This window comes from Anguilla rostrata, chromosome 10 (genome assembly GCF_018555375.3).
Source record: "Anguilla rostrata isolate EN2019 chromosome 10, ASM1855537v3, whole genome shotgun sequence".
Classification (NCBI taxonomy): domain Eukaryota; kingdom Metazoa; phylum Chordata; class Actinopteri; order Anguilliformes; family Anguillidae; genus Anguilla; species Anguilla rostrata.
In genome coordinates, this window is record NC_057942.1 from 6,106,497 (window position 1) to 6,128,215 (window position 21,719).

The 21,719-nt window shown below is 43.5% G+C and overlaps 1 protein-coding gene across 6 annotated transcripts in view; it reads left to right on the forward strand.

Annotated features, from left to right (window-relative positions):
- The window catches only part of znrf3 (zinc and ring finger 3), an 82,662-nt gene that overhangs the window by 49,640 nt on the left and 11,303 nt on the right, over positions 1–21,719 (forward strand). For 2 of the 6 annotated variants that reach the window (XM_064353687.1, XM_064353686.1), the window contains exon 3: positions 20,571–20,645. In XM_064353687.1, coding sequence (XP_064209757.1) covers positions 20,571–20,645 — 75 coding nt within the window. Of the gene's footprint in view, positions 1–15,891; positions 19,282–19,311; positions 20,017–20,570; positions 20,646–21,719 lie in introns of those variants that run through there. The other 4 variants (XM_064353688.1, XM_064353690.1, XM_064353691.1 and 1 more) reach the window with 4 other exon arrangements.

Sequence of the window (21,719 nt, forward strand, 5' to 3'; positions counted from 1 at the left end):
TTCTTCCTGAAAGAGAATTATTTTTCAGCTCTCCAGCCCCAGTTGGAATTCGCTGTAATGCCTGTAATTGCCACGTTGGTGGCACTGCAGACGCAGCAGTCGCTCGTACTCGACTGTAGTGTAGACAGAATTACCGCCGCGCGACTTCGACTCAAAGAAGGGGGAGGGTTTGGGCGTGAAGTCGTTTCGGCGCTCTCTGGATTGATGTGCGGAGCGTCCTGCGGACGGTTCGCTGAAGGGACGGTTTGTCATATCGACGGTCCCGGTCTCGTCTCTGAGTGTCGTCGCCCTACTGTGGGCGAGAGAGAGAGAGAGAGAGATAATGGCGGTTTTCAGATCGATAGAGCCGCCTCCGTCTGAGAGAGAGGTGCCGCTCTGCTTTGAAACCAGAAGAGCTGCTTTGCATCGGTGATCCGTCTTTTGGATCCAGTCAAGTTTTCATTAAACAAAAATTTATACGATTTTCTTTGCAGGGATTATAATTTTGCATGTAGTGTCTACATTTTCCAGACTAGTATCTGCCTCGGAGGGTCAAACATCGCCCTAAACACGCTCGCAGTCAGCAGTTTCCTTTGTACAGATTAAAAGCAGCTATTTCTGTACCATTCTGTTTCTTTTTTTTATGGACACACAATATTTATGGTTTTATCTGTTATAAAGAGGTCAAACTGAGAAAGAGGTCAAAGATTCTTTCCCAGGCATAGCAAAACCGCACATGGCTGCTGTTTACATTCATTATGCTACTCGGTTTTTTTTCCCAATATGCACTGGGTGTGTTGAATGGGAGACACCCTATATCCGTAGCCGCCGTTGGTGTAGGCTCACCCCAGCTCCCCCAGTTCATCTGCGTGGTGCTTCACTCTAGTTTGGTCATTGTAGTTGTAGCTGATCGACCCCAGTATTTGTTTATTTGATGAGCCACTGAGTGGGTTGATAGGTCATGGTTTACAAACCCCCCAACCCACCCGCATCCACCCACACCCCCCCCCCCCCCCCCCCTCACCATACAAATACACTCCCCCCTCCAATCCCATTCCTCACACTGGGAAAACAAGCGGGGGAACTTTTGAAGCTTTTTTTTTTTTTTTTTAACGTGGAGCCTCGCCTCTCTGGTTCCATTTTTCATGTTTGCGTTCGCCTCGATATGCCGAAATTTTTGCGGCGGATTTTCATAGCGGGGAGCCAAAGCGTTGTTTTTTTTTTTTTTTTTTTTTTTTTTCTTCGCCGGCAGAGCTTCTCCCTGTGGGCCGTGTTTTTGTCCGCCCGGCCCAGGGTATGAAATCACAGCTTCACAGGGCTGGGAGCCCACTGAGCCTGTTGCCATGGTCACTGGGAAGCTCCCTGTGTCATGTGGCTCAAAGTGAGCCGTCCCTGGGCGGCATTGCCCCGGCTTTCAATGGGGAGGCAAAATGACCATTATTATACTTCACACCGCCTGGGCCCCTATTAAAAAAGGGAGGAGAAGGAGAAGAAGAAGTAGAGAGGAAGAAGAAAGAAAGGAAGAAAGAAAGGAACCACAGGGACTTAAGAAGAAAGAGAAAAGAGAGAGAGGGGGGAAATGAAAAGGAGAGAAACCACAGTGCATCACCGTAGAGGTGGACTTTTTTTTTTCTGGAAAGGGAAATAAATGATTAATCTTCAAACGGACTGCGTCTTTGCATGAGTGTGGGTGAACTGGAGCTCTTAAATTCCCAAAACCCTCTCTCAACTCAGATTTATGACTTTTTTTTTCTTTAATTCCTATTAAATCGGATACTGTGTTTGGGGGGAGGGGAGAAAATCCTCTTTCATTTGTGGAGGTAATTAGGGGAAAGTTTGCCATGTGCGTGTGTGGTAGGCGGGAGGAAAAAAAAAACTATGTGCAGAAACGCTGTGTGTGGTGATGTCAGAAGGCTGTGTATATGGTAGCAGATGTCAAACCTTTATGGACATTAGTGTCTAGGGGTTTGGTTGGGGGGGGTTAGTGACTAGAGGGTTGTCGGAGGGCAGTGTTAGTGACTCGAGGGTTTGGGGGGGGTTAGTGACTAGGGGATAGGGGCAGGGGATATTTGGTCAGAGGGTTTGTGGGGGGAAGAGTTAGTGACTAGGGTGTTTGGGTCTAGCTGTGACCTATGAGGTTGAGCTAATGGTGGGAAGAGGTCAGGCCTTCAACAGGTGGGAGAGAGTTGGCAAAGGGGGATGTGGCGGGCGCACCTGGCAACCCAACTAGACTAGACTAGATTCTATATTCTAAACCTCAGGATCAATAAGACCCTTGAGCGATTGTATCACAGCGTAATGTTCTCCTGTAAAACGTTTCTTACGAGATGTGTAGGATCCAGCCCTCCTCAAAACTTCTCCAACCAATCTGTAAACGCCTCCTTTACCACTCCCTCCCTTCTTCTTCTTCCTCCTCATCCTCCTCCTCCTCAATTCTGATTGGAATCCGTCCACACGAACGCTTGCGTGTGGAATACTAACTAGGGCCTCGGGGGTCGCCCGATCGCGGTTTTGGCAGCTCCTCGTTACGTTTATCGCTCGGTGATACGGAACACGGCTTGCTTGAGGGCAATTTTTTACTACCCCCCCCGGAGGGGTATCTGAAAGGTAGCACTATAACCTCGCCGTAGCGAGCCGCCAAGGCGCGGGACTGGGCGAAGGGTATGAACGGGCGCTAAAAGCGGCGGTATGTCCGCCCAGCACGTCGACGAGACAGTCTTTTTGTGCGCCCGCCGTCGGGTGTGCCCGGGGTGCATCGCGCTAGGCTAACGCGAAAAGAGGCTTCGCCTGGAACAGACAGGCGCTGGTGTGTCGCACACAGGGTTAGGTAATGACTGGGGCACGTCTCCAAAAAAGCCTCACTTTAATGAACTTGGATGTCCTTCTAGCAACGTGACGCGGTTTCGCTGCGGATGACTCATCGCAGAAGCAGGCTGCGTTTCTGAGGGCGCTTTCAAAAGCTGGGGTGTAATTATGTTTCCTCTCCTTAATTGGAAGGCAAACCAGCAGTTCCTAGTTGAACTTGTTCTCCCACCTGACGACAGAACAAATGTTTTTGATCTGCGCCTCCTGTACGCATGCCGCTTGTTATTTTGCTTCGCCTTTAATTAAAAATGCGCTCATACGTACTTTTAATCAGGAGATCTGGTTTCCTTTAATACGCCGTTCCCCTTCAACCAGTGGGCCTGCGAAAATTACACGGGGCTTAAAACAAAGGGAGGCTTCTGCCTGAGTCAAGGGTTTAGAATTTATGGGAGAATTCTGGGATAGCATCACACCAGGTAGCAACATGAACGCAGTCGTTATTATTACAAAGTTGGCTAGTAATGAAACGTGATGTATCGATTAAGAACTGGCATTTATGAAGATGAAAGCAGGCTTTTTCGGTCGTGTATTGATTAAGGATCGCTGTCTATGAAGACAAAATGAGGGTTTCTCATTCATGTATTCATTAAGGACTGCTGGTTATGAAGACAGCGTTATGCTTTTTCATTCATGGATTGATTAAAGATTTTTGTTTATTAAGACAAAATTAACCCAGATACAATGGGTTTCAATCGAGCACACGATTTCAGACAGCTTAGTAAAAGGCACTGCAGACAGCCTGGGACTCCCAACTGGTCTTTTGCTGGTGTAGGGTTGGGTTCATTCAGTTTGCAGTTGGGGTCTAATGTTCAGAGTGCTGGCAAGGCTAGCCTGGGCCTCCCTACTATATTTGAATAAGATGAAAAGATGAAAAGTGTTTTAAAATGACCCAGTTCCACACTGATTTGTCAGGTAATGCTGAGTATGTTTGTTTGTGCAATCTGACTGGTTAGCCAGCTCACAGGGCTAGGTCGAAACTAGTTTCGTTTAGAGTATGACAATTATTTGTCATTTGCATTTTAATGAAGGTCTTAAAAGGTGTCTGGGTGCAGTAGCACCGTATAATTACTTGAGCTTATTCACTCTTCAGTTCTTAGGTAACTTTGAACACAGTCCATGGTGCACTTCTTCATTTTCCAGGCATTTACCCGGCAAAAACAAATTTGTTTCGAGACCTGAATTGTACTCGTAAAACCATCTGACAAATGCTTTGCGTGCTGTATAAATACGTTAAGATTTGATTCGATTTGACGAGATTTAAATTTAAGCCCTTTTTTCTCCCTGCTTAATTTCGCTGTAGTTCGAGACTTCTGCAGGCACGTAAAGGGTTAAGCGCTCTCGCGGAAAAGGGGAGGGGGGGCTCTGAAGTTTGAAGGCCGAGTCCTGACCTGCTGCGGTGTTTGCCCAGAGAGAAACGCTCCTTTTCCGAGCGAGGATACCATTACACAGCGAGACGAAAGCCCTTTCATGCAAGCAGAGACACGGTCCCTGGGGCGGCTTCAAGGGAGGGCGAGATTAGAAAAATAAGACGGTAGAATGCGCGGTCCTTTAATTAGAGCCGTTGAAATTACCTGCCGAATTACTGCAGCCAGATCTCGCCCTTCTCCCTCCCTTCTGTAAACCGTATTAAAGTGCGCTACTTTAAAAAAAAAAAGAAAAAAAAAATTTAACCGTCAATGACAATATTAATTTTTTATTTATTTACCCGTGGTTTGATTTCATGTGGAAAGAAGCAGGCCTGTATGTGTCGGAGTAGATAAGGAGGGCCCAGCATGAACCCTTTTAGGTGTGAGATCACAAATGTGATTAGAATGTTCTTAACTGAACATTCTAGTGCTGGTGTAACCGTCACTACTGGTAATTTTAAGGAGTGTTCTAGAACACTGACTTTTGAAAAAAAAAAAAAAACATTCCAAAAACACTACTCTTCAAAGGGTTGAACTATCCATAATTCTCTCTTATTAGGAATGCTGGGTAGCTTGATAATCTTGTTAGGAATTCATACTGTTACTATGCTAATCATTATATACCTAAAATGATTTCTGGAATTCTACATACAGGCCTATGCTATTCATAGCAAAACCATAGCAACAGATCAAAACCGTAAGTAGCACTATACAGTATGTGCTCTTTGCTGTTCTTCACTGCGAATGTTTTAATTTACGCCCCCCAACCTAAGAAAAACTGCTGTTTTAACATCTTAATAACTTTAATGTCAAATGTCCTGGGTACATTTTTTTTCCATCAGTAAATATTAAAAGCCTTCAAAATTGTAATTAACGGCATTCAGCTGTACTTCCGAACAGGCCAGGAAGGAGACGAGTCCGTAGGCACCGCTGCACACTGACATTACATTACGTGTCAGCAATGCTTTCATCTTATCGTAATCTTTGCCGTAGATGTCAGGGACTATTTTAAACTCTTCAAAGCTATCGGCTGGTGTGGCGAAAGACATCCAGCCCTGCTTCCTGTTTTTGCTCATTTCCTCACTTCCATCTCTGTCTCTGAAGTGGTGGCACTGGAGTCGTGGATGACTTTGGGGGGGTTGAATTTTTTAATACCAAACATCAAATGCCAGTCCTGCCCCTGCCCTACATGGATATTGACTGAGCGGTGGGGTGGGGGGATTTCTCATTAACAGAGCACAGGCTGTTTGTTAATCAGTAAGCCACGTAGAGATGGAGGCCTCTCGTGTGTTTTTGTTTGAAAGTGAAAATGCAAAGAGGCGTGGCTTCGCACGTTCAGATCTTAAGATCCACGTTATTGACTATTTCTTATCATGGATATTTATTTACCCTTAATTACCCTCTCATAACAGAAATATGATTAGTGAGGAGCTTCAAGCCAAGTTAAGTCCAAGACACTCATTCTCAAATTTACACTGTCGATTTTTAATGTTTTTTTTTTATTATTATTTTTTACATCTAAGAATTGGGGGTGTAAAAGTCCCTGCTGCTATTTCCGAGGAGAGGAAAAAAGGGAAGACCTGGAACAACAGGAAGTGTTTTCTTTTTCCCTGCCTGTGGATTACAAAGGCTGGAAAAGTGGACCCCTCAGAACAACAAAATCAAGCGAAGGAGAAGAGAGAGGAAATTTAATTAGTGGTTTTCCATTCCTGACCCCCTGATTGGGCCTTTCCGTAGGGCCCAATCGATGGTCATCTGATGGGCTGCGATTGGCCAGATTAGCAGCTGCTGGCTGCTGTCAGGTCTTGAGCGTGGCGCAGTAGCTAGGCTAACTTCCTGTGTTCAAGGCATGGAATTCATGATTGACACATTACGCAAAATCATCAAAGGGAACCAAAGAAGAACTGTGTGTGCGTGCGTGTGTGTGCATTTGTGCATGCATGTGTGCGCTTGTGTGTGTGTATGTATGCATGTATGTATTGTGTGCGCGTGCATGTGTGCGTTTGCGTGCGTATGCATCGTGTATGCGTGCACGTGTTTGAGTGCAGGCACATTTGTATGTTTGCATGTGCGTGTTTTGTGTTTGCGTTGCTCTGTGAACGAATGCGCGCACGTCCGTGCGAGAATCTTTCGTGATTCTCTCTCTCCGCGCGTGCGGTAGATCGGAGCGCGGCCACCAGCGCTGGGCGTGTCACACCGAACGGCCCGGTGGACTTGACGACGCTGTGTGACCAGGATGCAGGTGCTTTATCAATCTTCGGCGAGACCAGACGCCCGCACCGACAGCGAGAGCACGCTCGGCGAAGCTCGACCGCTAAACGCGAGATTCCTTCATTGTTCTTCGAGGTGCGATGATGGGTCGGGCCTAACTTTCCCATGCTCTTAATGAAGTGGAGCTTCCCGGAGACCACGGGACGTGTTTGAAGGGGAATGAGTTAAAAGATAGCGGCCTGTTTCCAGAGAAATGTTCCTCGCACAGTCACGTTTGCAGTTCTCAGTGCATCGCTTTCCATTTTGGGAAATGCCGCACATGCTTTTTGACATCTCATAAGACTGTTTTTAAAAAAATAAATTCTTCTCATAAATTCTTGTTCCTGCATTCTTATTTATGTAAATTGAGCCCACCCTTGTCCTTAAACACCAGCCTGAATGTTCCTCACTTTAAGGTTCCTTTTCTTGTGTTTGGAATGACAAGCATTTGCCTCATTGAATTAGCATGCTGATGTCCCATTTGCTTTGTCTGTTTTTCATTTAAAGCATCTTGTATTTGATTCAGTCCGCACATGACTGCGTAATCTAAAGTGCGTTTGTTATCACTTAAACCCCTGTGTTCTGTTTACTTATTAGCACCTGTGAAACTGGGATAATATCAAACATACTCAGGTTATTATTGGGGTTTCAATGCAATACGGAAATAAAATTTCTGCAAAATTACCTGATATACATTACATTTATATCAATTGATATTTGTGATTTATACAATTTACAAGTAAAAACACATCGGGGCATAAATCATATCTGTGAAAAATTAAAATGAAACAAGGTTTTCATACAGTAGATTATTGACATTCATTGTTTTGAAATGATATTCTCAATTATTTTTCATCTTTAGCTTATTATATTCAGAGAAACCATATAGGTGATAAGTCATCAAGCAAATGCAGAGGGTGTTCAACAAGTATAAACACAAAACAAGATCCGAATCTACACTTGGTTTAGTCACCGGGGTTACGAAACGCGCCTCTCGGAAGTGTCGTGCCTCTTCTTTGCCGAAAGTTTAAAAGGGGTCAGTCTGACCCAAACTGAACACGGGCGGTTAAGGCTGGACCCGGTGTTGACGTGGGCCGGCGCTGCCTCCCTCGCCCACTTGCCAAGTGGCACTGCCGGGTCTCCTGGAGGTGCTCCCTCGCAACACATTCATGGTGCAACTCAATTGTATAACTTTTGGTTACGCAACGCTGGCTTGAATAGCCACACCACATTGTGAACTGGGGCAGAGAGAGAGAGAGAGAGAGAGAGAGAGGAGTAGGGATGGAGAGAGAGAGAGAGGAGGGAGGGGGAGAGAGGTAGGGAGAGGGGGGTGGTGGGAGAGAAGTTGGGAGGGAGGGAGGGAGGGGGAGAGAGAGAGAGGTAGGGAGGCAGAGAGAGTGTGAGGGAGAGGGAGGTATGAGGGAGGGAGTGAGTGAAAGAGGGAGAGAGAGAGAGAGGTAGGGAGGAGGGGAGGGAGTGAGTGAAAGAGAGAGAGGGAGAGAGAAAGGTAGGGGAGAGTGAGTGAAAGCGAGACAGGGAGAGAGAGAGAGAGGGGCGACAGGGATAGAGAGAAGGGGCTGGGAGAGTGGTGAGAGAGCTTGCCAAACTCGTGAACAGCCCCGAGCCGTCCCGAGGCTGAGCATGGGGCGATACCGTCTCCTGCCACTGTCTCCAAAAATGTGACAGGGGCTGGAAGCAGAGGAGGAGCTGAATTCTTGTTCTCTCTCTGTTCATGCGCCACTTGAATATGTTTGCAATGCGATTATATGTCAATTAATAGCGTATGCAGTGCACCATATAAACATTGGTGTGTAGATGAAAAAGAAAAAAGCTTTTTGCATTTAAACTTATTTCCCTGCATGAAAGCAATTGCATGGAATCAGGGCGATAGATCAACTCATTGAAAACTGTATGAGATCTTAAGAGATTCTCTATGGGTGCAAATATGGTCTGTATTCCAGGCTCAACCTAATGCGGTGTTAATTAAATTTAGTTTCCAATCAGAAGCTCAGATATGAACAGAAATTAAGGGGGCAGCCTTCATTGCTGATGTTTGCTTGAACATTTTCTTTTTCTGAAAAATAGTTTCCTATTACCCTAGAAGGAATTAAAAATGGATCACCATTAGAATCTTGAGCCTTACTTGCACAATTAAAGTTGGTTGAAGAGCTTAAGATTTTGTTGACTCGGGAAGAAGGAGTATTATTTCGCAGAATCAAGGATCTCGTTGACTGTCATATTGCAGTTAATTAAACCACAGCCCGCCTAGGCCCTTACCTCTGTGTGGCTATTCAGATAGAGACAGAGCTGATATAGAGACAACAATGCTGATTTCAGACTAGGACTAAAGTTCAGTTTTTGGTGAATGACATCATTATGTCGGGCACACACCCCCCCTTCCCCCCAAAGAAGGAGGAAGATGAGAATTCATATTTCCCACAAGATACCACCTGTGCCCCCCCCTCCATTTAGCTGTCAAAAACACAGCATTCACACTCCTAAAAGCCTGTGACAAGGTCAACTGGCCTATACATAATGGTCACTACATCCATATTCCTCACTCACAGTTTTTATTTTTTATTTATTTCCTTCTCTTTGAAGTTCAAATGTCTCCCGCTCGGAGATAATGGGAAATCCATGTACTGCTTCCACTGCAGGGGAAAGTGGCACTGGGCTTGCCGGTGGCTACGAACGTGTGCTGGTTTCAGATACCGTGTGTTTTAGGCCTCGCTCTGCCCAAACAGATAAGGATTCCAATCGCGAGGTCTGTTGATTTGTTTTTCTCTCCTTCGACAACTTTGGGGGAAAAAAAATGTGCCCCGAGCATGATTCCGGACTTTCGGAACGAGAACCAGACCTGTGTGGCACAAACCCCTCCTGAAGCCCGGACTGAAATTATTGAACATTAATTCTGCACTATTTCACAAGGCCACCAACGTGATTGACACCTCATTTGTGGCACTCCGCTCCGGAGCTGAGCTGTGGGGATGGAGAGAAGTATAAATAACTTTCGTAAATGTCAGGCCCTGTTTCAGACAAAACAAAACAAAACAAAAACTCTAACTTTGTCTAGTATGCTTTGGAGACATGCCACTATCTAAATACAACTCTTTGGTGTGTTTTTTTATTTTATTTTTGAATCCATATATACTTGTTTTTGTTGTTTATTCTACAGTGAAGACTTTGCATAATTGTTTGAGGTGATTTACCTGTCCACAGGTGTTATCCCCCAATTCCTGTAAAATCTTAATTGCCCAGGACGGGCAGTTTGCAGAGTTGTTACCCCACAGAAATGGCGAGTCGTTCTGCCGAGATACGCAGATTAGGGAGAGTGTTCTTCAAAGTAGGTCATAGCTTTTGCCTTTTAGAGCTTTTTAAAGAGCCAGCAACCAATTTGCATTCAGTTTTCAGTTTTAGAATGGCAAACTAAACTTCGATGAGCAGGAGTTACTCAGATAAGGTTCATCTACTCAATCTCACATTTTTGCTACCTAGAGTGGACCAAATATGGAAGAAATGATGTAAAATATAATACAGTAGTTCTCCTTTAATGGAGGGAGTTTTCTTCACCCACGTTTCCACTGATGTGAAACAACCTTGACATAAACAATGGAAATTAAGTGCACTACTAACAGATTTAGTGCTGTTCTGTGGCTGTCGTTCTGCAAGTGCACTCCCGTTCAAGTGCAGGTACCGACTCGAGAAAATTCTACCGCTTTGTGTGGTTAATAAACATTTCTCACGTCTATAAAAAATAACTTTTAAAATTGTAAAATTACGACCCCTTGGCTCCAGTGAAATGTGTCTGTCAATTCTTAACAGCCTCTGAAGCAATATTAAACCGTCGAAAGCGGTTACTCTTTTTAAAAAGAATGTTTTCTCCCTCAAACTCAAGGGCACACGAAGTCCACTCATTAGGTAAACCTTTTCCGCAGCTGAAAGCATAGCGACTGCTGTTCGGCACGCTAAATACAGACAGGAAGGGACGGCAGGATAAGTGGGACGTTTTCATGGCATAAATCAAAAAGCTCTCAAAGATAATCATACACAATGTTTTTATAATTCTTTTATTTTTATATATATATATTTCTTTCTTTTTTTTCGGCTCCAAGTGGCTTGGAAGGAAGTGAGAGAGCTGGTTGGTCAGTGGAGTACTACTTTAGCTATCGGTCTTTTCCCTGGTTCCCTCTACATTTGGCCTTTGAATTCCCAGCCTGATGGAGTTTATAATAAATATGACAAAGTGTTTATCGTGTTTATTTTTATCATGTTTCAGTTGCATAGGTGACTTTCATCTATGGGCGGAGCTTACCGTTTGACCTTAGGGCTGTTCAAGTGTTTCAAGGCTGTTCAAGGCTTGCATTTTCAATGAGATCCTAAAGATACTGTATATCATATACTGCACTATAGAAACCGTCAACTGCCTCTATGTAGTGGCAAAAATGTTCACTTAATGAATATCTTGGCTGTTTTTTTCTGCCAACAAATTCATTTTTTGGGCACTAATAATATTGCTGCCTGGATTGATCTAAATAAAACAATTATCCAGTTGTGCACTTTAGTATGGGCTGACAAGCAAATGTGTTAAATATGATAATTTTTGTTTAAAAGTTATCAGAAGATACCAGAAAAGATACCTTTCTATAAGGGCTAGCCGCCACCAGCTTAATCTAGTTTGTGCTTCCCAACAAAGGTAGCTAAACTTGGGAATCTGGCTCACCTATTGCTGAATGTCATTCAGCTGCTGATTCTGCATTATAGCTCTTGCAAAACCATGTAAGTACATAACTACATAAGTAGTTGTCTGGGTCTGTAAAATCTAACACTCTCCCTCACTAGCTCTCCCCAAAGAGCAATTTTTTTGAAGTTTCTCCTTGGACTGAGCTATTCTCTGGAAATGATACCAAACAATGCGTTCTCTCCCGGCTCGTTCTTAGAGATTTAACTTGTTGGGAGAGGGGAATGTAGTTCTCAGAGGAGAGATTTCCAAAGCGAGAGAATTACGTCACCTGATCAGGTTTCTTGGCGCGGTATTACACCAAGATCAGTTGCTAAACTGAATGTGTAGCCCTGCTCCATTGTTTTCCACTGAGTTAGGTTGGTGCTGCGGTATCACAATAATCAATTCTGGCTTGGCTGCTCGATTGGTATCACTCAAATAAAAAATGTTTTCTCAAACAAACACATTCCTCAGTTTCACACATCTCTGATATACCTGCTGCTGCTGTTTGATAGTTGCATTTTTGTGTCTGTGTTCTGTTTTTAGATGCAGAAAAATAAATAAACATTGAACCTGAAAAAGAATGAATGACTATGCATTTCTGACTTTCCACATTATTTTACTAACTCCCAACTCCGATGAGAGTTTTATCTGTTATCTCAAGTTTCTGTTCGCGAGCCAAACTTGAATTATAGTTAACTCTAGTTAAGTTTGTCGGCAATAAAACAACACGCGGTTAGCATTCGAGCGCAGTTCACCTATAAACCTGCATTTAAATTGGCTCATTTTGGGGAACGTGCCCACGCTGAAAGCTAATGCAAGCCCGGCGCTACTCAGCACTCAACAGCATGAGTCACGAGAGGTTGCTAGGGAGGACGCGTGTAGCTAGCTGCTGAAACTGACACCTCCGTGAGCCGACGTGAATAGAGGCTGCTCTGTTTAGCACAGTGTGTTCTGATGTGGTTGGGGGGATATACTATAATATAGTATAATAGCTGTAACATATACAATTGTTTCCCAATTGGGGGTGGGTTTTTCCTCATGAAAACACAACAAAATCAAAAGTGCCATACTTCACTTTGCTGTTTAGTGATTGGAAAGCATGTACGACTGAACCTGGGGCATACCTGTGTATACCTGTGGTATATAATACAACAGGAACTCCACCCATATTGAGGCATGTCATATATTTCATATATGTTCCTCATATATATGAGGCTAAATCAAGTGTCTGAGTTTTAAAAAAAAAAAATGTATTCATGTGTGTAATCTTGAAGCTTTTTTTCTTTTTTTCAACTTCCATAAACATGTTTTGTGCCAAAGAACGTTTGGTCATTATAAATATTTATTTTAGGAGGAGAGACCTTTGAGTGCAAAAAAAAAAAAAAGAGAGAGAAAAAGTTTTGCTTTTAAGTTCTGATGGGCTGGGATTTATACAGCCTGAAGCTCTGTAATTCTTCTAAGTGTTCAGTGTAAACAGAGGATAAGTGTGTCATCTAAATAGGTGCTAATGGTGTAGCCTAAACAAACCCTGTCACTGTTTCGACGTGGGAAACGTCTTGCGCGCCGTTTGTGTCCTCGCGATGTTATTTCTTTCGTCTTATTCTTTTTTTTTTAAATAAGCGAAAGTGGGCTAGCTGTCAGATCAAAGTGGTGGTTTTGGTACAGAAGTCCTGGCTCTGTACGCGCAGTTCCAGTTTAGCAGCATTCCTCCGCTCCGGCTTTGCTCTGCCGTCGGAGCGTTCGAAACACTATATGACCCCAATACCGCCGATCTGTTTCTCCCTCCGGGAGATTGGTATTTTCCACCCGAATCCCATTTGCCTGCGATGCATTGAGTGACATGTTGTTTCCAAGAAACTATGAGGCGGTAGTACAGGCGGCTAGGAGAGGGTATGTATACAAAAACCACTAGCAACTATACGGTTAATGTCGTGATGGAAATCTTTTGATTATTTTCATTCAGGGAATCTAAATAATGTCTTGGCACCCTCTCTCTCTTGAGGAAAAAAAAAGAGGTGGAAAAAAAACCTACCACAGATAAGCAAAACACCGAGGGAAGAAAAATATGCCTTTATCTTTTAATATACTGAAAAGCCAGGAGGCAACATAAAATTACTGTATAATGGTAGTTGAGAGCCTTCTGAAGACTTAATTGCCTTAATTATACCAGTGCAGAAAGAGAGGGAGTGAGAGCGAGAGAGGGTTCAGTTTTATTAGCAGTCCTCTTTGAGGCAAAGTGGAGGGGGTGGACTATCCGATTTATAATGGTGTGAAAAGAATGTGGAGCACAGAAGCTGGGTTAGGCAACCCCCCCCCCCCCCCATCCCCCCCTTGCCCCACACGCACACACACCTCCCCTGTTGTCTGTGCAGGTGTAACACTGCTCAGATTAAAAAGTGCGCACACACACACACACACACACACAGGGAGAGTGGGGCAGGCATTAAAAAGAAGCTCAGTAATATTAGCAGGTTTGTGGTCTTGATGGGATTTGTGAAGATGAGGTGGGGTTTCTTTAGCAGAGGTCACAGAGTACATCATGTAATACACGTGCGTGTGTGTGTGCGCGTGTGAGCGCGCAGGGGTGTGTGTGTGTGTGTGTGTGTGTGCGCATGTGTAGGGGGTGGGTGCTTTTGAGGGGGTGAAAATCGGGTACTCAGTCTTTCGGCTCCAGGCCTTTGATGTAGCAAAGCCAGCGAGCAGCCAGTGGAAAAGCCAGGATCTAGTTTTCATTACTCTGAGGTAACCCTGTCGGATGGGCGGTCCTCCAGCTGTCCTCCTAAACAACTACGTGTCCCCGGCACACAATCTGTCCTGAATGTCACCCGGAACACCTTACACCACTGCCAGCACTTTCCGTCAGGGCCCTACTCCCGGGCGCGCATTTTTAGCAGTGTAACTTTATAACTTGTTAGAAAACTTTACGAAACATTACGAAATAACTTGCATTTGGGTATAATTTAGCTTGTGTCTGTAAATCGTTGTTGTTTACAGCTTTAAAAAAAATTTTTTTTGTATTTTATTCTATACTATTTGGATGGCATGTATGTAACTTGGTGAGGTGTGCCCCATACCTAATACAGCACCAAGAGTTTGGAACTTTTCAGGGCTGTATAATCTTTGTGGAAAGCTCATTTATATTTCCGAAATGCATCTTCTATCATTTCACATGCAAACCCCACACAATATTGTTTTATTACTAGGAATGGGTACCATTGCCATATTTTAGACAGTTTTGCTGTTTGCATTTTGAATTTTGAGTTTAATGTTAGCTATCTGGCTAATGCTACCTGCTGTCACTGACTTCGTCGACCGAGTATTAGTGAAGTTAGTAACTTTAGTCAAGGCGGCGCTGAAATTAAGCACCAAACGTGGAACTGGGGCCATAGTGTTACCGGGTTTGGGTGCCCATTATTTGAGTCTCAGTAGCACCTATAAACCCACATATTTCCATTGTAATAAAGCATGAGTCTTACAAATGCCTGTGCAGCGGGACCTCAGAATGGCCTTAATCTACAGTAGGGATCAGTGTGGAACCGAACTGAGAAAATGTGTGTATCGGGTCCTGTTACGTGTCTGTCCGTTGTGGCATTTTTAAAGTACATGTTTGAGTGTATAAGCTCAAGCTTTGGCAACAGGCTAACAAGCTTTGAGTTTAGTCTTGTTTTTTTTTTTTTTTTTGCCCCAAGCTCTGTCATTGCATCAGCTTTTGATCAGAGTTTTGATCTTTTTTGGGGAGGCTTCAGTGGAAATAAGCTGTGTGGAATTTGTTTTTATTCACCCCTTAGGTCTGCAGGCTTGCGGAATGAATTACAACTTTGAGAACCATGCCGGTGTTCTTCTTGTTTTTCCACTCTTTCTCCTGATTGGCCCTCAGAGTCGTCACTCTTATCCCGTTGCCGAGCTGATAGGCTATATCCAGCACTCGTATGGAAGCTTAAGGGGCAGGGCTGTTCCCATCTGGGACTGGGATGTGTTTTCCTCAGTAAGCACAGCAAGCAAGACCCAGTATTCCTATGTGGCTGAAAGCTAGATGGATGAATGTGATCGAAATTGACAATTAAAAAAAGATTATTGTTATTATTATTATTATTATTATTAGCAAATCTGGCAGGTGTCCTAATTGAAGTCTGCAGTGCATTAGTTGGTGTCTGTCAGGCCTTTATTAAAGACAGGGGACCATTTTCATAAGCCTGTTTGAAAATTTCCTAACGATAACGACCTCTCTTCCACTCACGTGTTTGATATTCTGTTTCGGCTGAGGTACAGCACAAGCACAGCACTGCCAAAGTGCAATGCAAACTTTGCACTTGGACTCTATGGAAAACCAGAGGCCTACTCAAAATGTAGAGGCACGAGGCAATTAAGTGAATCCCGAATTACATCATGTGTTGTTTATATATGTTTTAATTTTTTTGGGGGGGGATAAAACCATTCCTGTCACAAATGAACAAAGTTGGAACTTAACACAAGCAAGATATGTTGAGCTTCTTGCTTTCACGTAGGAGTGGGTTGGGTTTAAAAGAGTTGGGGTGGGGGTGGGAGTGAGGGGGGGGGTGGGATGGGGGGGTTGTGATTTGTGGCCGGGAGCTTGCCTGCAGGTGCATTTTTGCTGTCGCAAGGCAAGTCGCTGCATTGCAGCGCATGCCTGAAATGCGGATTCCTTCTTTCTTTTTGAAGGCTGTTTTACCCAGAGCTATTAATTATTAACTGGGATTGCAAACATCAAAGAGGCAGACTCAGACAAAACTAAATGGGCTACAAGCCTAGCATAATGTAACAAGCGGAGAGATATGGGAGAGCCAGTTCTCTCTGCTTATTTTTGATCAAGAACTATATCATATTAGACATTGCAAACATTTGAACTGTGATTCAAAAAAAATTTGAGGCTACTGATTGATCTCGGAAATATAGGGCTACATCAAAGCCAAAAGGGTTTAGTAGAATTATTTAGCCTATATTTTTCTTAATTTTTTTGGCTTTGCCTTCTTTCTGGACAGACTGAACAGGGCACTTTTGCAAATCTGTCATTTGGCAGTGTCACATTAGTCATTGATCTGCTGCAATGTTATTTTAGGCGATTTTAAGAGAAATTGCCGCCACGTACGAAAGTGAGGTCCATCGTCTCAAATAAACAGGCAGTTGTCAAAGGCCTTGGTTCATTCCGCAAGAGCGTTTGTTTGCCATCAGGAAAGTCGCTATGTGTCATTCTGGAATTTGCTCGTCATAACAGATGGGAACGGTGTCTCTCAAATTCATTCATTTCTGATTATTACACACACCATGTGTTCTGCTAAAGTCGACGAGATCGCCACGTCAATTCAAAGTGTTTGGATTTGAATCAGGAGACGCAGAGCTCCACATCCACTACAAATACATTTCATTACATTTATTTGGCAGACGCTTTTATCCGACACGACGTTCAGTAAGTGCACACCGAAGGTCATTCCCTTGACTGGTGCAAGGACACATGGATATTGTAGAGTAACCCCAAGCATTTGTAATTATCTTGGAAATGCACTAAATTGGCGGTGTTCGACCTCACAATTTTCATGAAGACTTCTGCAAATATTTGCCTCTGAGGAGATGGTGTTACAGTGCTGTTGTGGCTGGGCCTCAAGGATTTCTATGATATTTTTAGATTTTTCTATCTAAAAATATTATTTCTTTGTAAAACAATATTATTTCTGCATTAGGAAAAAAAAAACTCCTCTATCATCACTTGGAGGTAGGAAATATGACCTTTCTTTGATTTGAATTCCCATTCTCGTTCTTGTGCATCTGCTTAAATATGCCCAGTGGAACTGTTCATATTCCAAGTATTTTTTCCCCCTAACAGCAGTTTAAAATATCAGGAACTGAATTTGTTCTTGCAATGTTCAGCTGATACTTGGCATTCAAATGCATGCTGTAGCCTACCTTCATTAATGAGAAACATTACATTTGCAGGAAATCCTAACAAGGCTGTAGGCTAGAGCATATGTAAAAAAAAATAATAATAAAGAAAAAGTGTTTAGATAGCTGGAACAAAATGTCAAAATATTTGCATTTAAGAGAACCCATCCTGTTAATGAGCTTAAAATATTACTGAAATCGTGAGCATATAGAATAACCACAGGGTTTCTCAAAGGAGTACAATTATAAAATGTATTTTGGATGTCAAGAGTGGGTGGAGTCAGACAGTAGGCCTATAAAGTTATTTTCCTTTAAAAGTGTCATCTGATTAGATTCTTGACTGGATTTTAAAATATTGGCCACACTTTGAAGTCTAGACTTCTGAGACATGGCATACAGAAGAACGTACGATTTGTGGGTCTGATATGGTTGATGAATCAACGGTCATTATGAAATGAAAGATATGAAATGGGGGGAAATTGCTTTTAATTTTATTTCAAATCCGATAATTCACTGTATGTTAAATATTTCAGAGTTCAAGAGGAGTGTTTGAATTTGTGAGATTTCTTGCCATGCCAGATTCACTGGGCTCCTAATTGTAGCATAGCGGCCGTAATAAACAGCTGATCGGACACCTTGCATTATCCAAGCGATTTAATTTATGTGAAACGGGGGGAGCGGTCATTATAATAAATGTAAATTTCTAAGGCTATAATGGAATTCAAAAGTGTGACGTATTAGGTTTTGTACAAATAAGTACATTTACATTACCGCGTTTGTCCCAAAAGTCCACGTAATTTTTTGCCACGTTGTTTTCCAACGCGTCATCTAGTAAACGGCGTTCTGAAGTGTCGGAATGGCCTTTTTTCCTCATGAGTGGAACTTATCCGAGGCGCCGTAACGAAACGTGACCAATGGAAATGATTGATTCGATATGCGTCCTGACAGCGAGCGAGGTCCATTGTGACGCGTAAGTCCTCCCGCGAGCCAATGCACAGAGATACGCGGGAGCTGCCCCCCCCCCTCTCTTCCGCCGTTTAACTGGCAGCTCATTTAAACCTGTCCGTACAGTCGCGGGGGAAAAAAAGGGTTCCTACGCACAAATTGCTTCCTCTCCGAACCCTGTAATAACACAGCCTCTGTGCTGTGTTTTCAGACCACAGGCTTCCTTTTGCCAATATTGAGGTGGGAGTAGATGGAAGATGGCCAGCAGGCTAATAAATGGGAATCTGCATCAAACATGGCGCAAACTATTTGTTTTATCCCATCTTTTTTCTGTCTTTCCCTGGTGGAGCGATTGTGGATTTATTTCCCCCCCCTCCTCCTCCTCCTCCATTTCCCAACCTGTTTGTGAGAGACTTGTACTGAGAGTTGTGTATCAGTTTCACAGAGCCAGCTTCAGGTCGTTTAAGTGCAGGCCCTGCGTTTTCTTCAGCCACACCCATACGCGGGATATATAGGCCTACGCTCACGCTATATTAAAGTTAAGTACAGCCTAAAGCTGTAGTCTCCTATGCAATCCAAATTCAAGTCATTTCCTGTGAGGTTGCCGTGTATCCAAATACTTTTTTTGGTTGTTGGACCAAGAAAAAAAGAAATGAAACTTGCATATGATAATTAGGCATTGCTTGCAATCATTACCTGGCGTTAAAAAGGCCTCATAAGCCCTCATTATTTCCCGAATAAACTTTTCTGTCTTCCTGTAATGGAAACGTGGATATAAAAGGGGTAAAGCCCAGAGAGGTGCATGCTGGGATTTTTTCAGTGACGCTATCAGGGTGCTGGTGTACACGACTGCAGAACTATGAACCTTTTTGTATCGCGGTGCAGATTAAATAGCAGCGTAGCGCGCGGGTGTTTCTCTACCATGTCAGGGAAGCGTCCTTGATTGGGCCTGCTCAATTTCTCATGAGCACGCTAGCATGATTATGCAGAGCCATTGCATTGGCCCCTTTGATCTTGCTTTTTAAAATAACAATTGGTGGGATGAGACCAGGAAGCCCAGTAATTCCAGAATGAACTTGATCCAGACCGCCTATCGCACGCTTCCAAAAAAGCAATATGGCCGACGGAGGGGAAGAAAACAGCTGAGTGCGGGTTTATAAGCTGTCGACACGGAAGCCGGGTGCTCTGAGGCACTGTATAAAATATATTACTCACTTGGTAAAACTCATTTGGCTTTCATTTGTAGATATTTTTGTTCTGCCGATTCTAGCATTTTCTGTCTGTAGTTTAAAGTAGAAACCAAGCGATCAAAACTATGCCATTGTGTATTTTTTTTTCCTTCATGAACTGAATGATCCTTGTAGTGTTTTGGCGAAGATAAAGGTTTCACGCTTCAAACATATTTTCATTTGTATGTTTTCTAACAGACTAGCATCCTTATTAGTATCAAGGGAATGGGTACATAACAGACGCCGATGTAGTCTACTTTTGAAGTAAAATTTGACAGTAAGATTTCATTTGATAAAATGCACAAATGGCCCTAGGCTTGACACGCGTAATGAGTTTATTGTTCAACCATTGCATGAAGTGCCTTCTTTAAAATTGTTTTGCAATATGTCATTAAATGTAATGGACCAATGCGTTACTTTATGTGCTGTTGACCAGAATGTCTTTCTTCAAGCGTGAAGTGATGTTAACAGATTTGAAGGAACCTGCTGCGACATAGTTGGGGTTTTCCTGAAAGTGATGTTTTATACGGTTGTTTACTTAGCAGGGACTATATTAAACCTGCGCCAAAGTTCCTCTGGTTGAAAGAATCGGGCGGTTGACCACTCTGAAGTTTTTGTCTGTGATATGAGAAGGCCCTCTAGTGGGAAAGGAGTGAAGTGGCAGACTTCTGGAGAGGGATCACGCTGTACTGTGCTAATGATTACACAACCGCACTCAGAACCTGTAAGCATTCAAAAAATCAGCAAGATTATTTTAATAATTCGTTTGCTACTCGTTTTTAAATGGACTGCTGTGCTGGTTTATCAGTGCAGTGAGTTTTAGGCTTTTGCGACAAACAGTTTGGGCTGATAGTGTTTACTTTACATTAAATGCAACTCAGTGAGAACTTATTTGACACCTTAAGTATTTTTTTTTTTTAAACATAATGCAAGCATCTTGGATGACAAAAACATGTTACAGTGAAAATATTTTCCAAAATGTTATGCTGTGTTTACTGAATGTCCCTTGTAGTGTAGGTTCCAGCACAGTAAATATATGGTTCTTGAGGTTATGACCAGAGACTCACGCCCCCTACAGGGGACATAAATGAATTACAGGCACTTAGGAGTGCAGACTGAAGGGTATTCCATGTATTTGACAGAGATGTGCATTTAAAAAATGTGAATTATGTTTGACCTGTTTGTTTTCTGTCTTTATGTTCCAAATTTGAATTGAATAATCGGCCAGCTAACTGGTCAGTAGTTTACCGGGTCTCTAAACTCAACTCTTTCTTCCAGGCTAAGAGAGCGGTTCAGAGGGGTGCAACTGCGGTCATCTTCGACGTGTCCGAAAACCCGGATGCCATCGATCAGGTCAGTGCGCTTTCCGATTCGGTTCTTATTTTCAGTGACTGCAGATCCAGGCTTTCTCAACTCTCCTAAAAATGGCCGAGGCATCCACGGTGTCTGGTGCTTACCCGCCCCGGGACAAGTTTTTTTTTTTTGTGGAAGTGGAATAGTGTTTTTGCTTTATCGCGTCCAACTTAGCAGCATTGCTGCGGTTCGAGAGAAAATCTGTATTCACGGCGGTTCCCTTTGAATTTCCTCCCGCTGTACTAAATCCGTCTCCCTGCGGAACAGAACGTGAAAGGGGGGGAAAGCTTTTCCTCCGCTAACACGCGAGACGGTATTTTAGAGACAAAACGGCGGACCTAAAACAACATCTTCCGTTTCTGCAGATTTGGGTCTCTCGGGCCTTGTGGGCAAGAACCGGTCCAATCAAGGTCTGCATTTTGGCTGTGGTTCCGCTACAGGAATGAATAACAAGACCCAAAAAAAAAAAAAAAAAAAAAAAAAAAAACCTCTCCTCGTGAAACCGTTGCTAAATCTCCCTGACAACTTAATAGATGTTGTAGAGCGGGGAGCTGTGTGCGTCGGTAATCACCAGCTGGCTCCATGAGTGGGCCGACGTCCTTTGAGCGTTCGTATTCTGTCGAGCCCTCTGCAGCTTCTGTCAAACAAACGGGGGGTTAGCTTTTTTTTTTTAATCGCGGAGCTTTGTCGCGAGCAGGCCGCATTCTTTTTGGGGTGTTTCTACACCTAGAGCAGCGCCAGGCCCAGACTTGTGGAGTCCTCCCTCCCTCCCTCCCTCCCTCCTTCCTTCCCTCCCCAGCCCTAAATCGTAAAGCTAGTTGAGAAGATGAAACGCTACTGCAAAAAAAAGCCACATGAAAGGGGCTTGTTTTACCGCCCTCAGATACTCCCTTTCCGAAAAAACCTTCGACCCGCGTCGTGCGTTCTTCTGAAACGTCTGCGGGGACTCGATCCAGAGGGGCTTCTCAGGGCTTCTCATGATCGACAGAACGAGCGAGAACAAGGGTGCGGTGAAGGGAAGGGGGGGGGGGTGGAAAAGAAGGGGTATTTAAAATTACTGGGCAAGAACAAAAA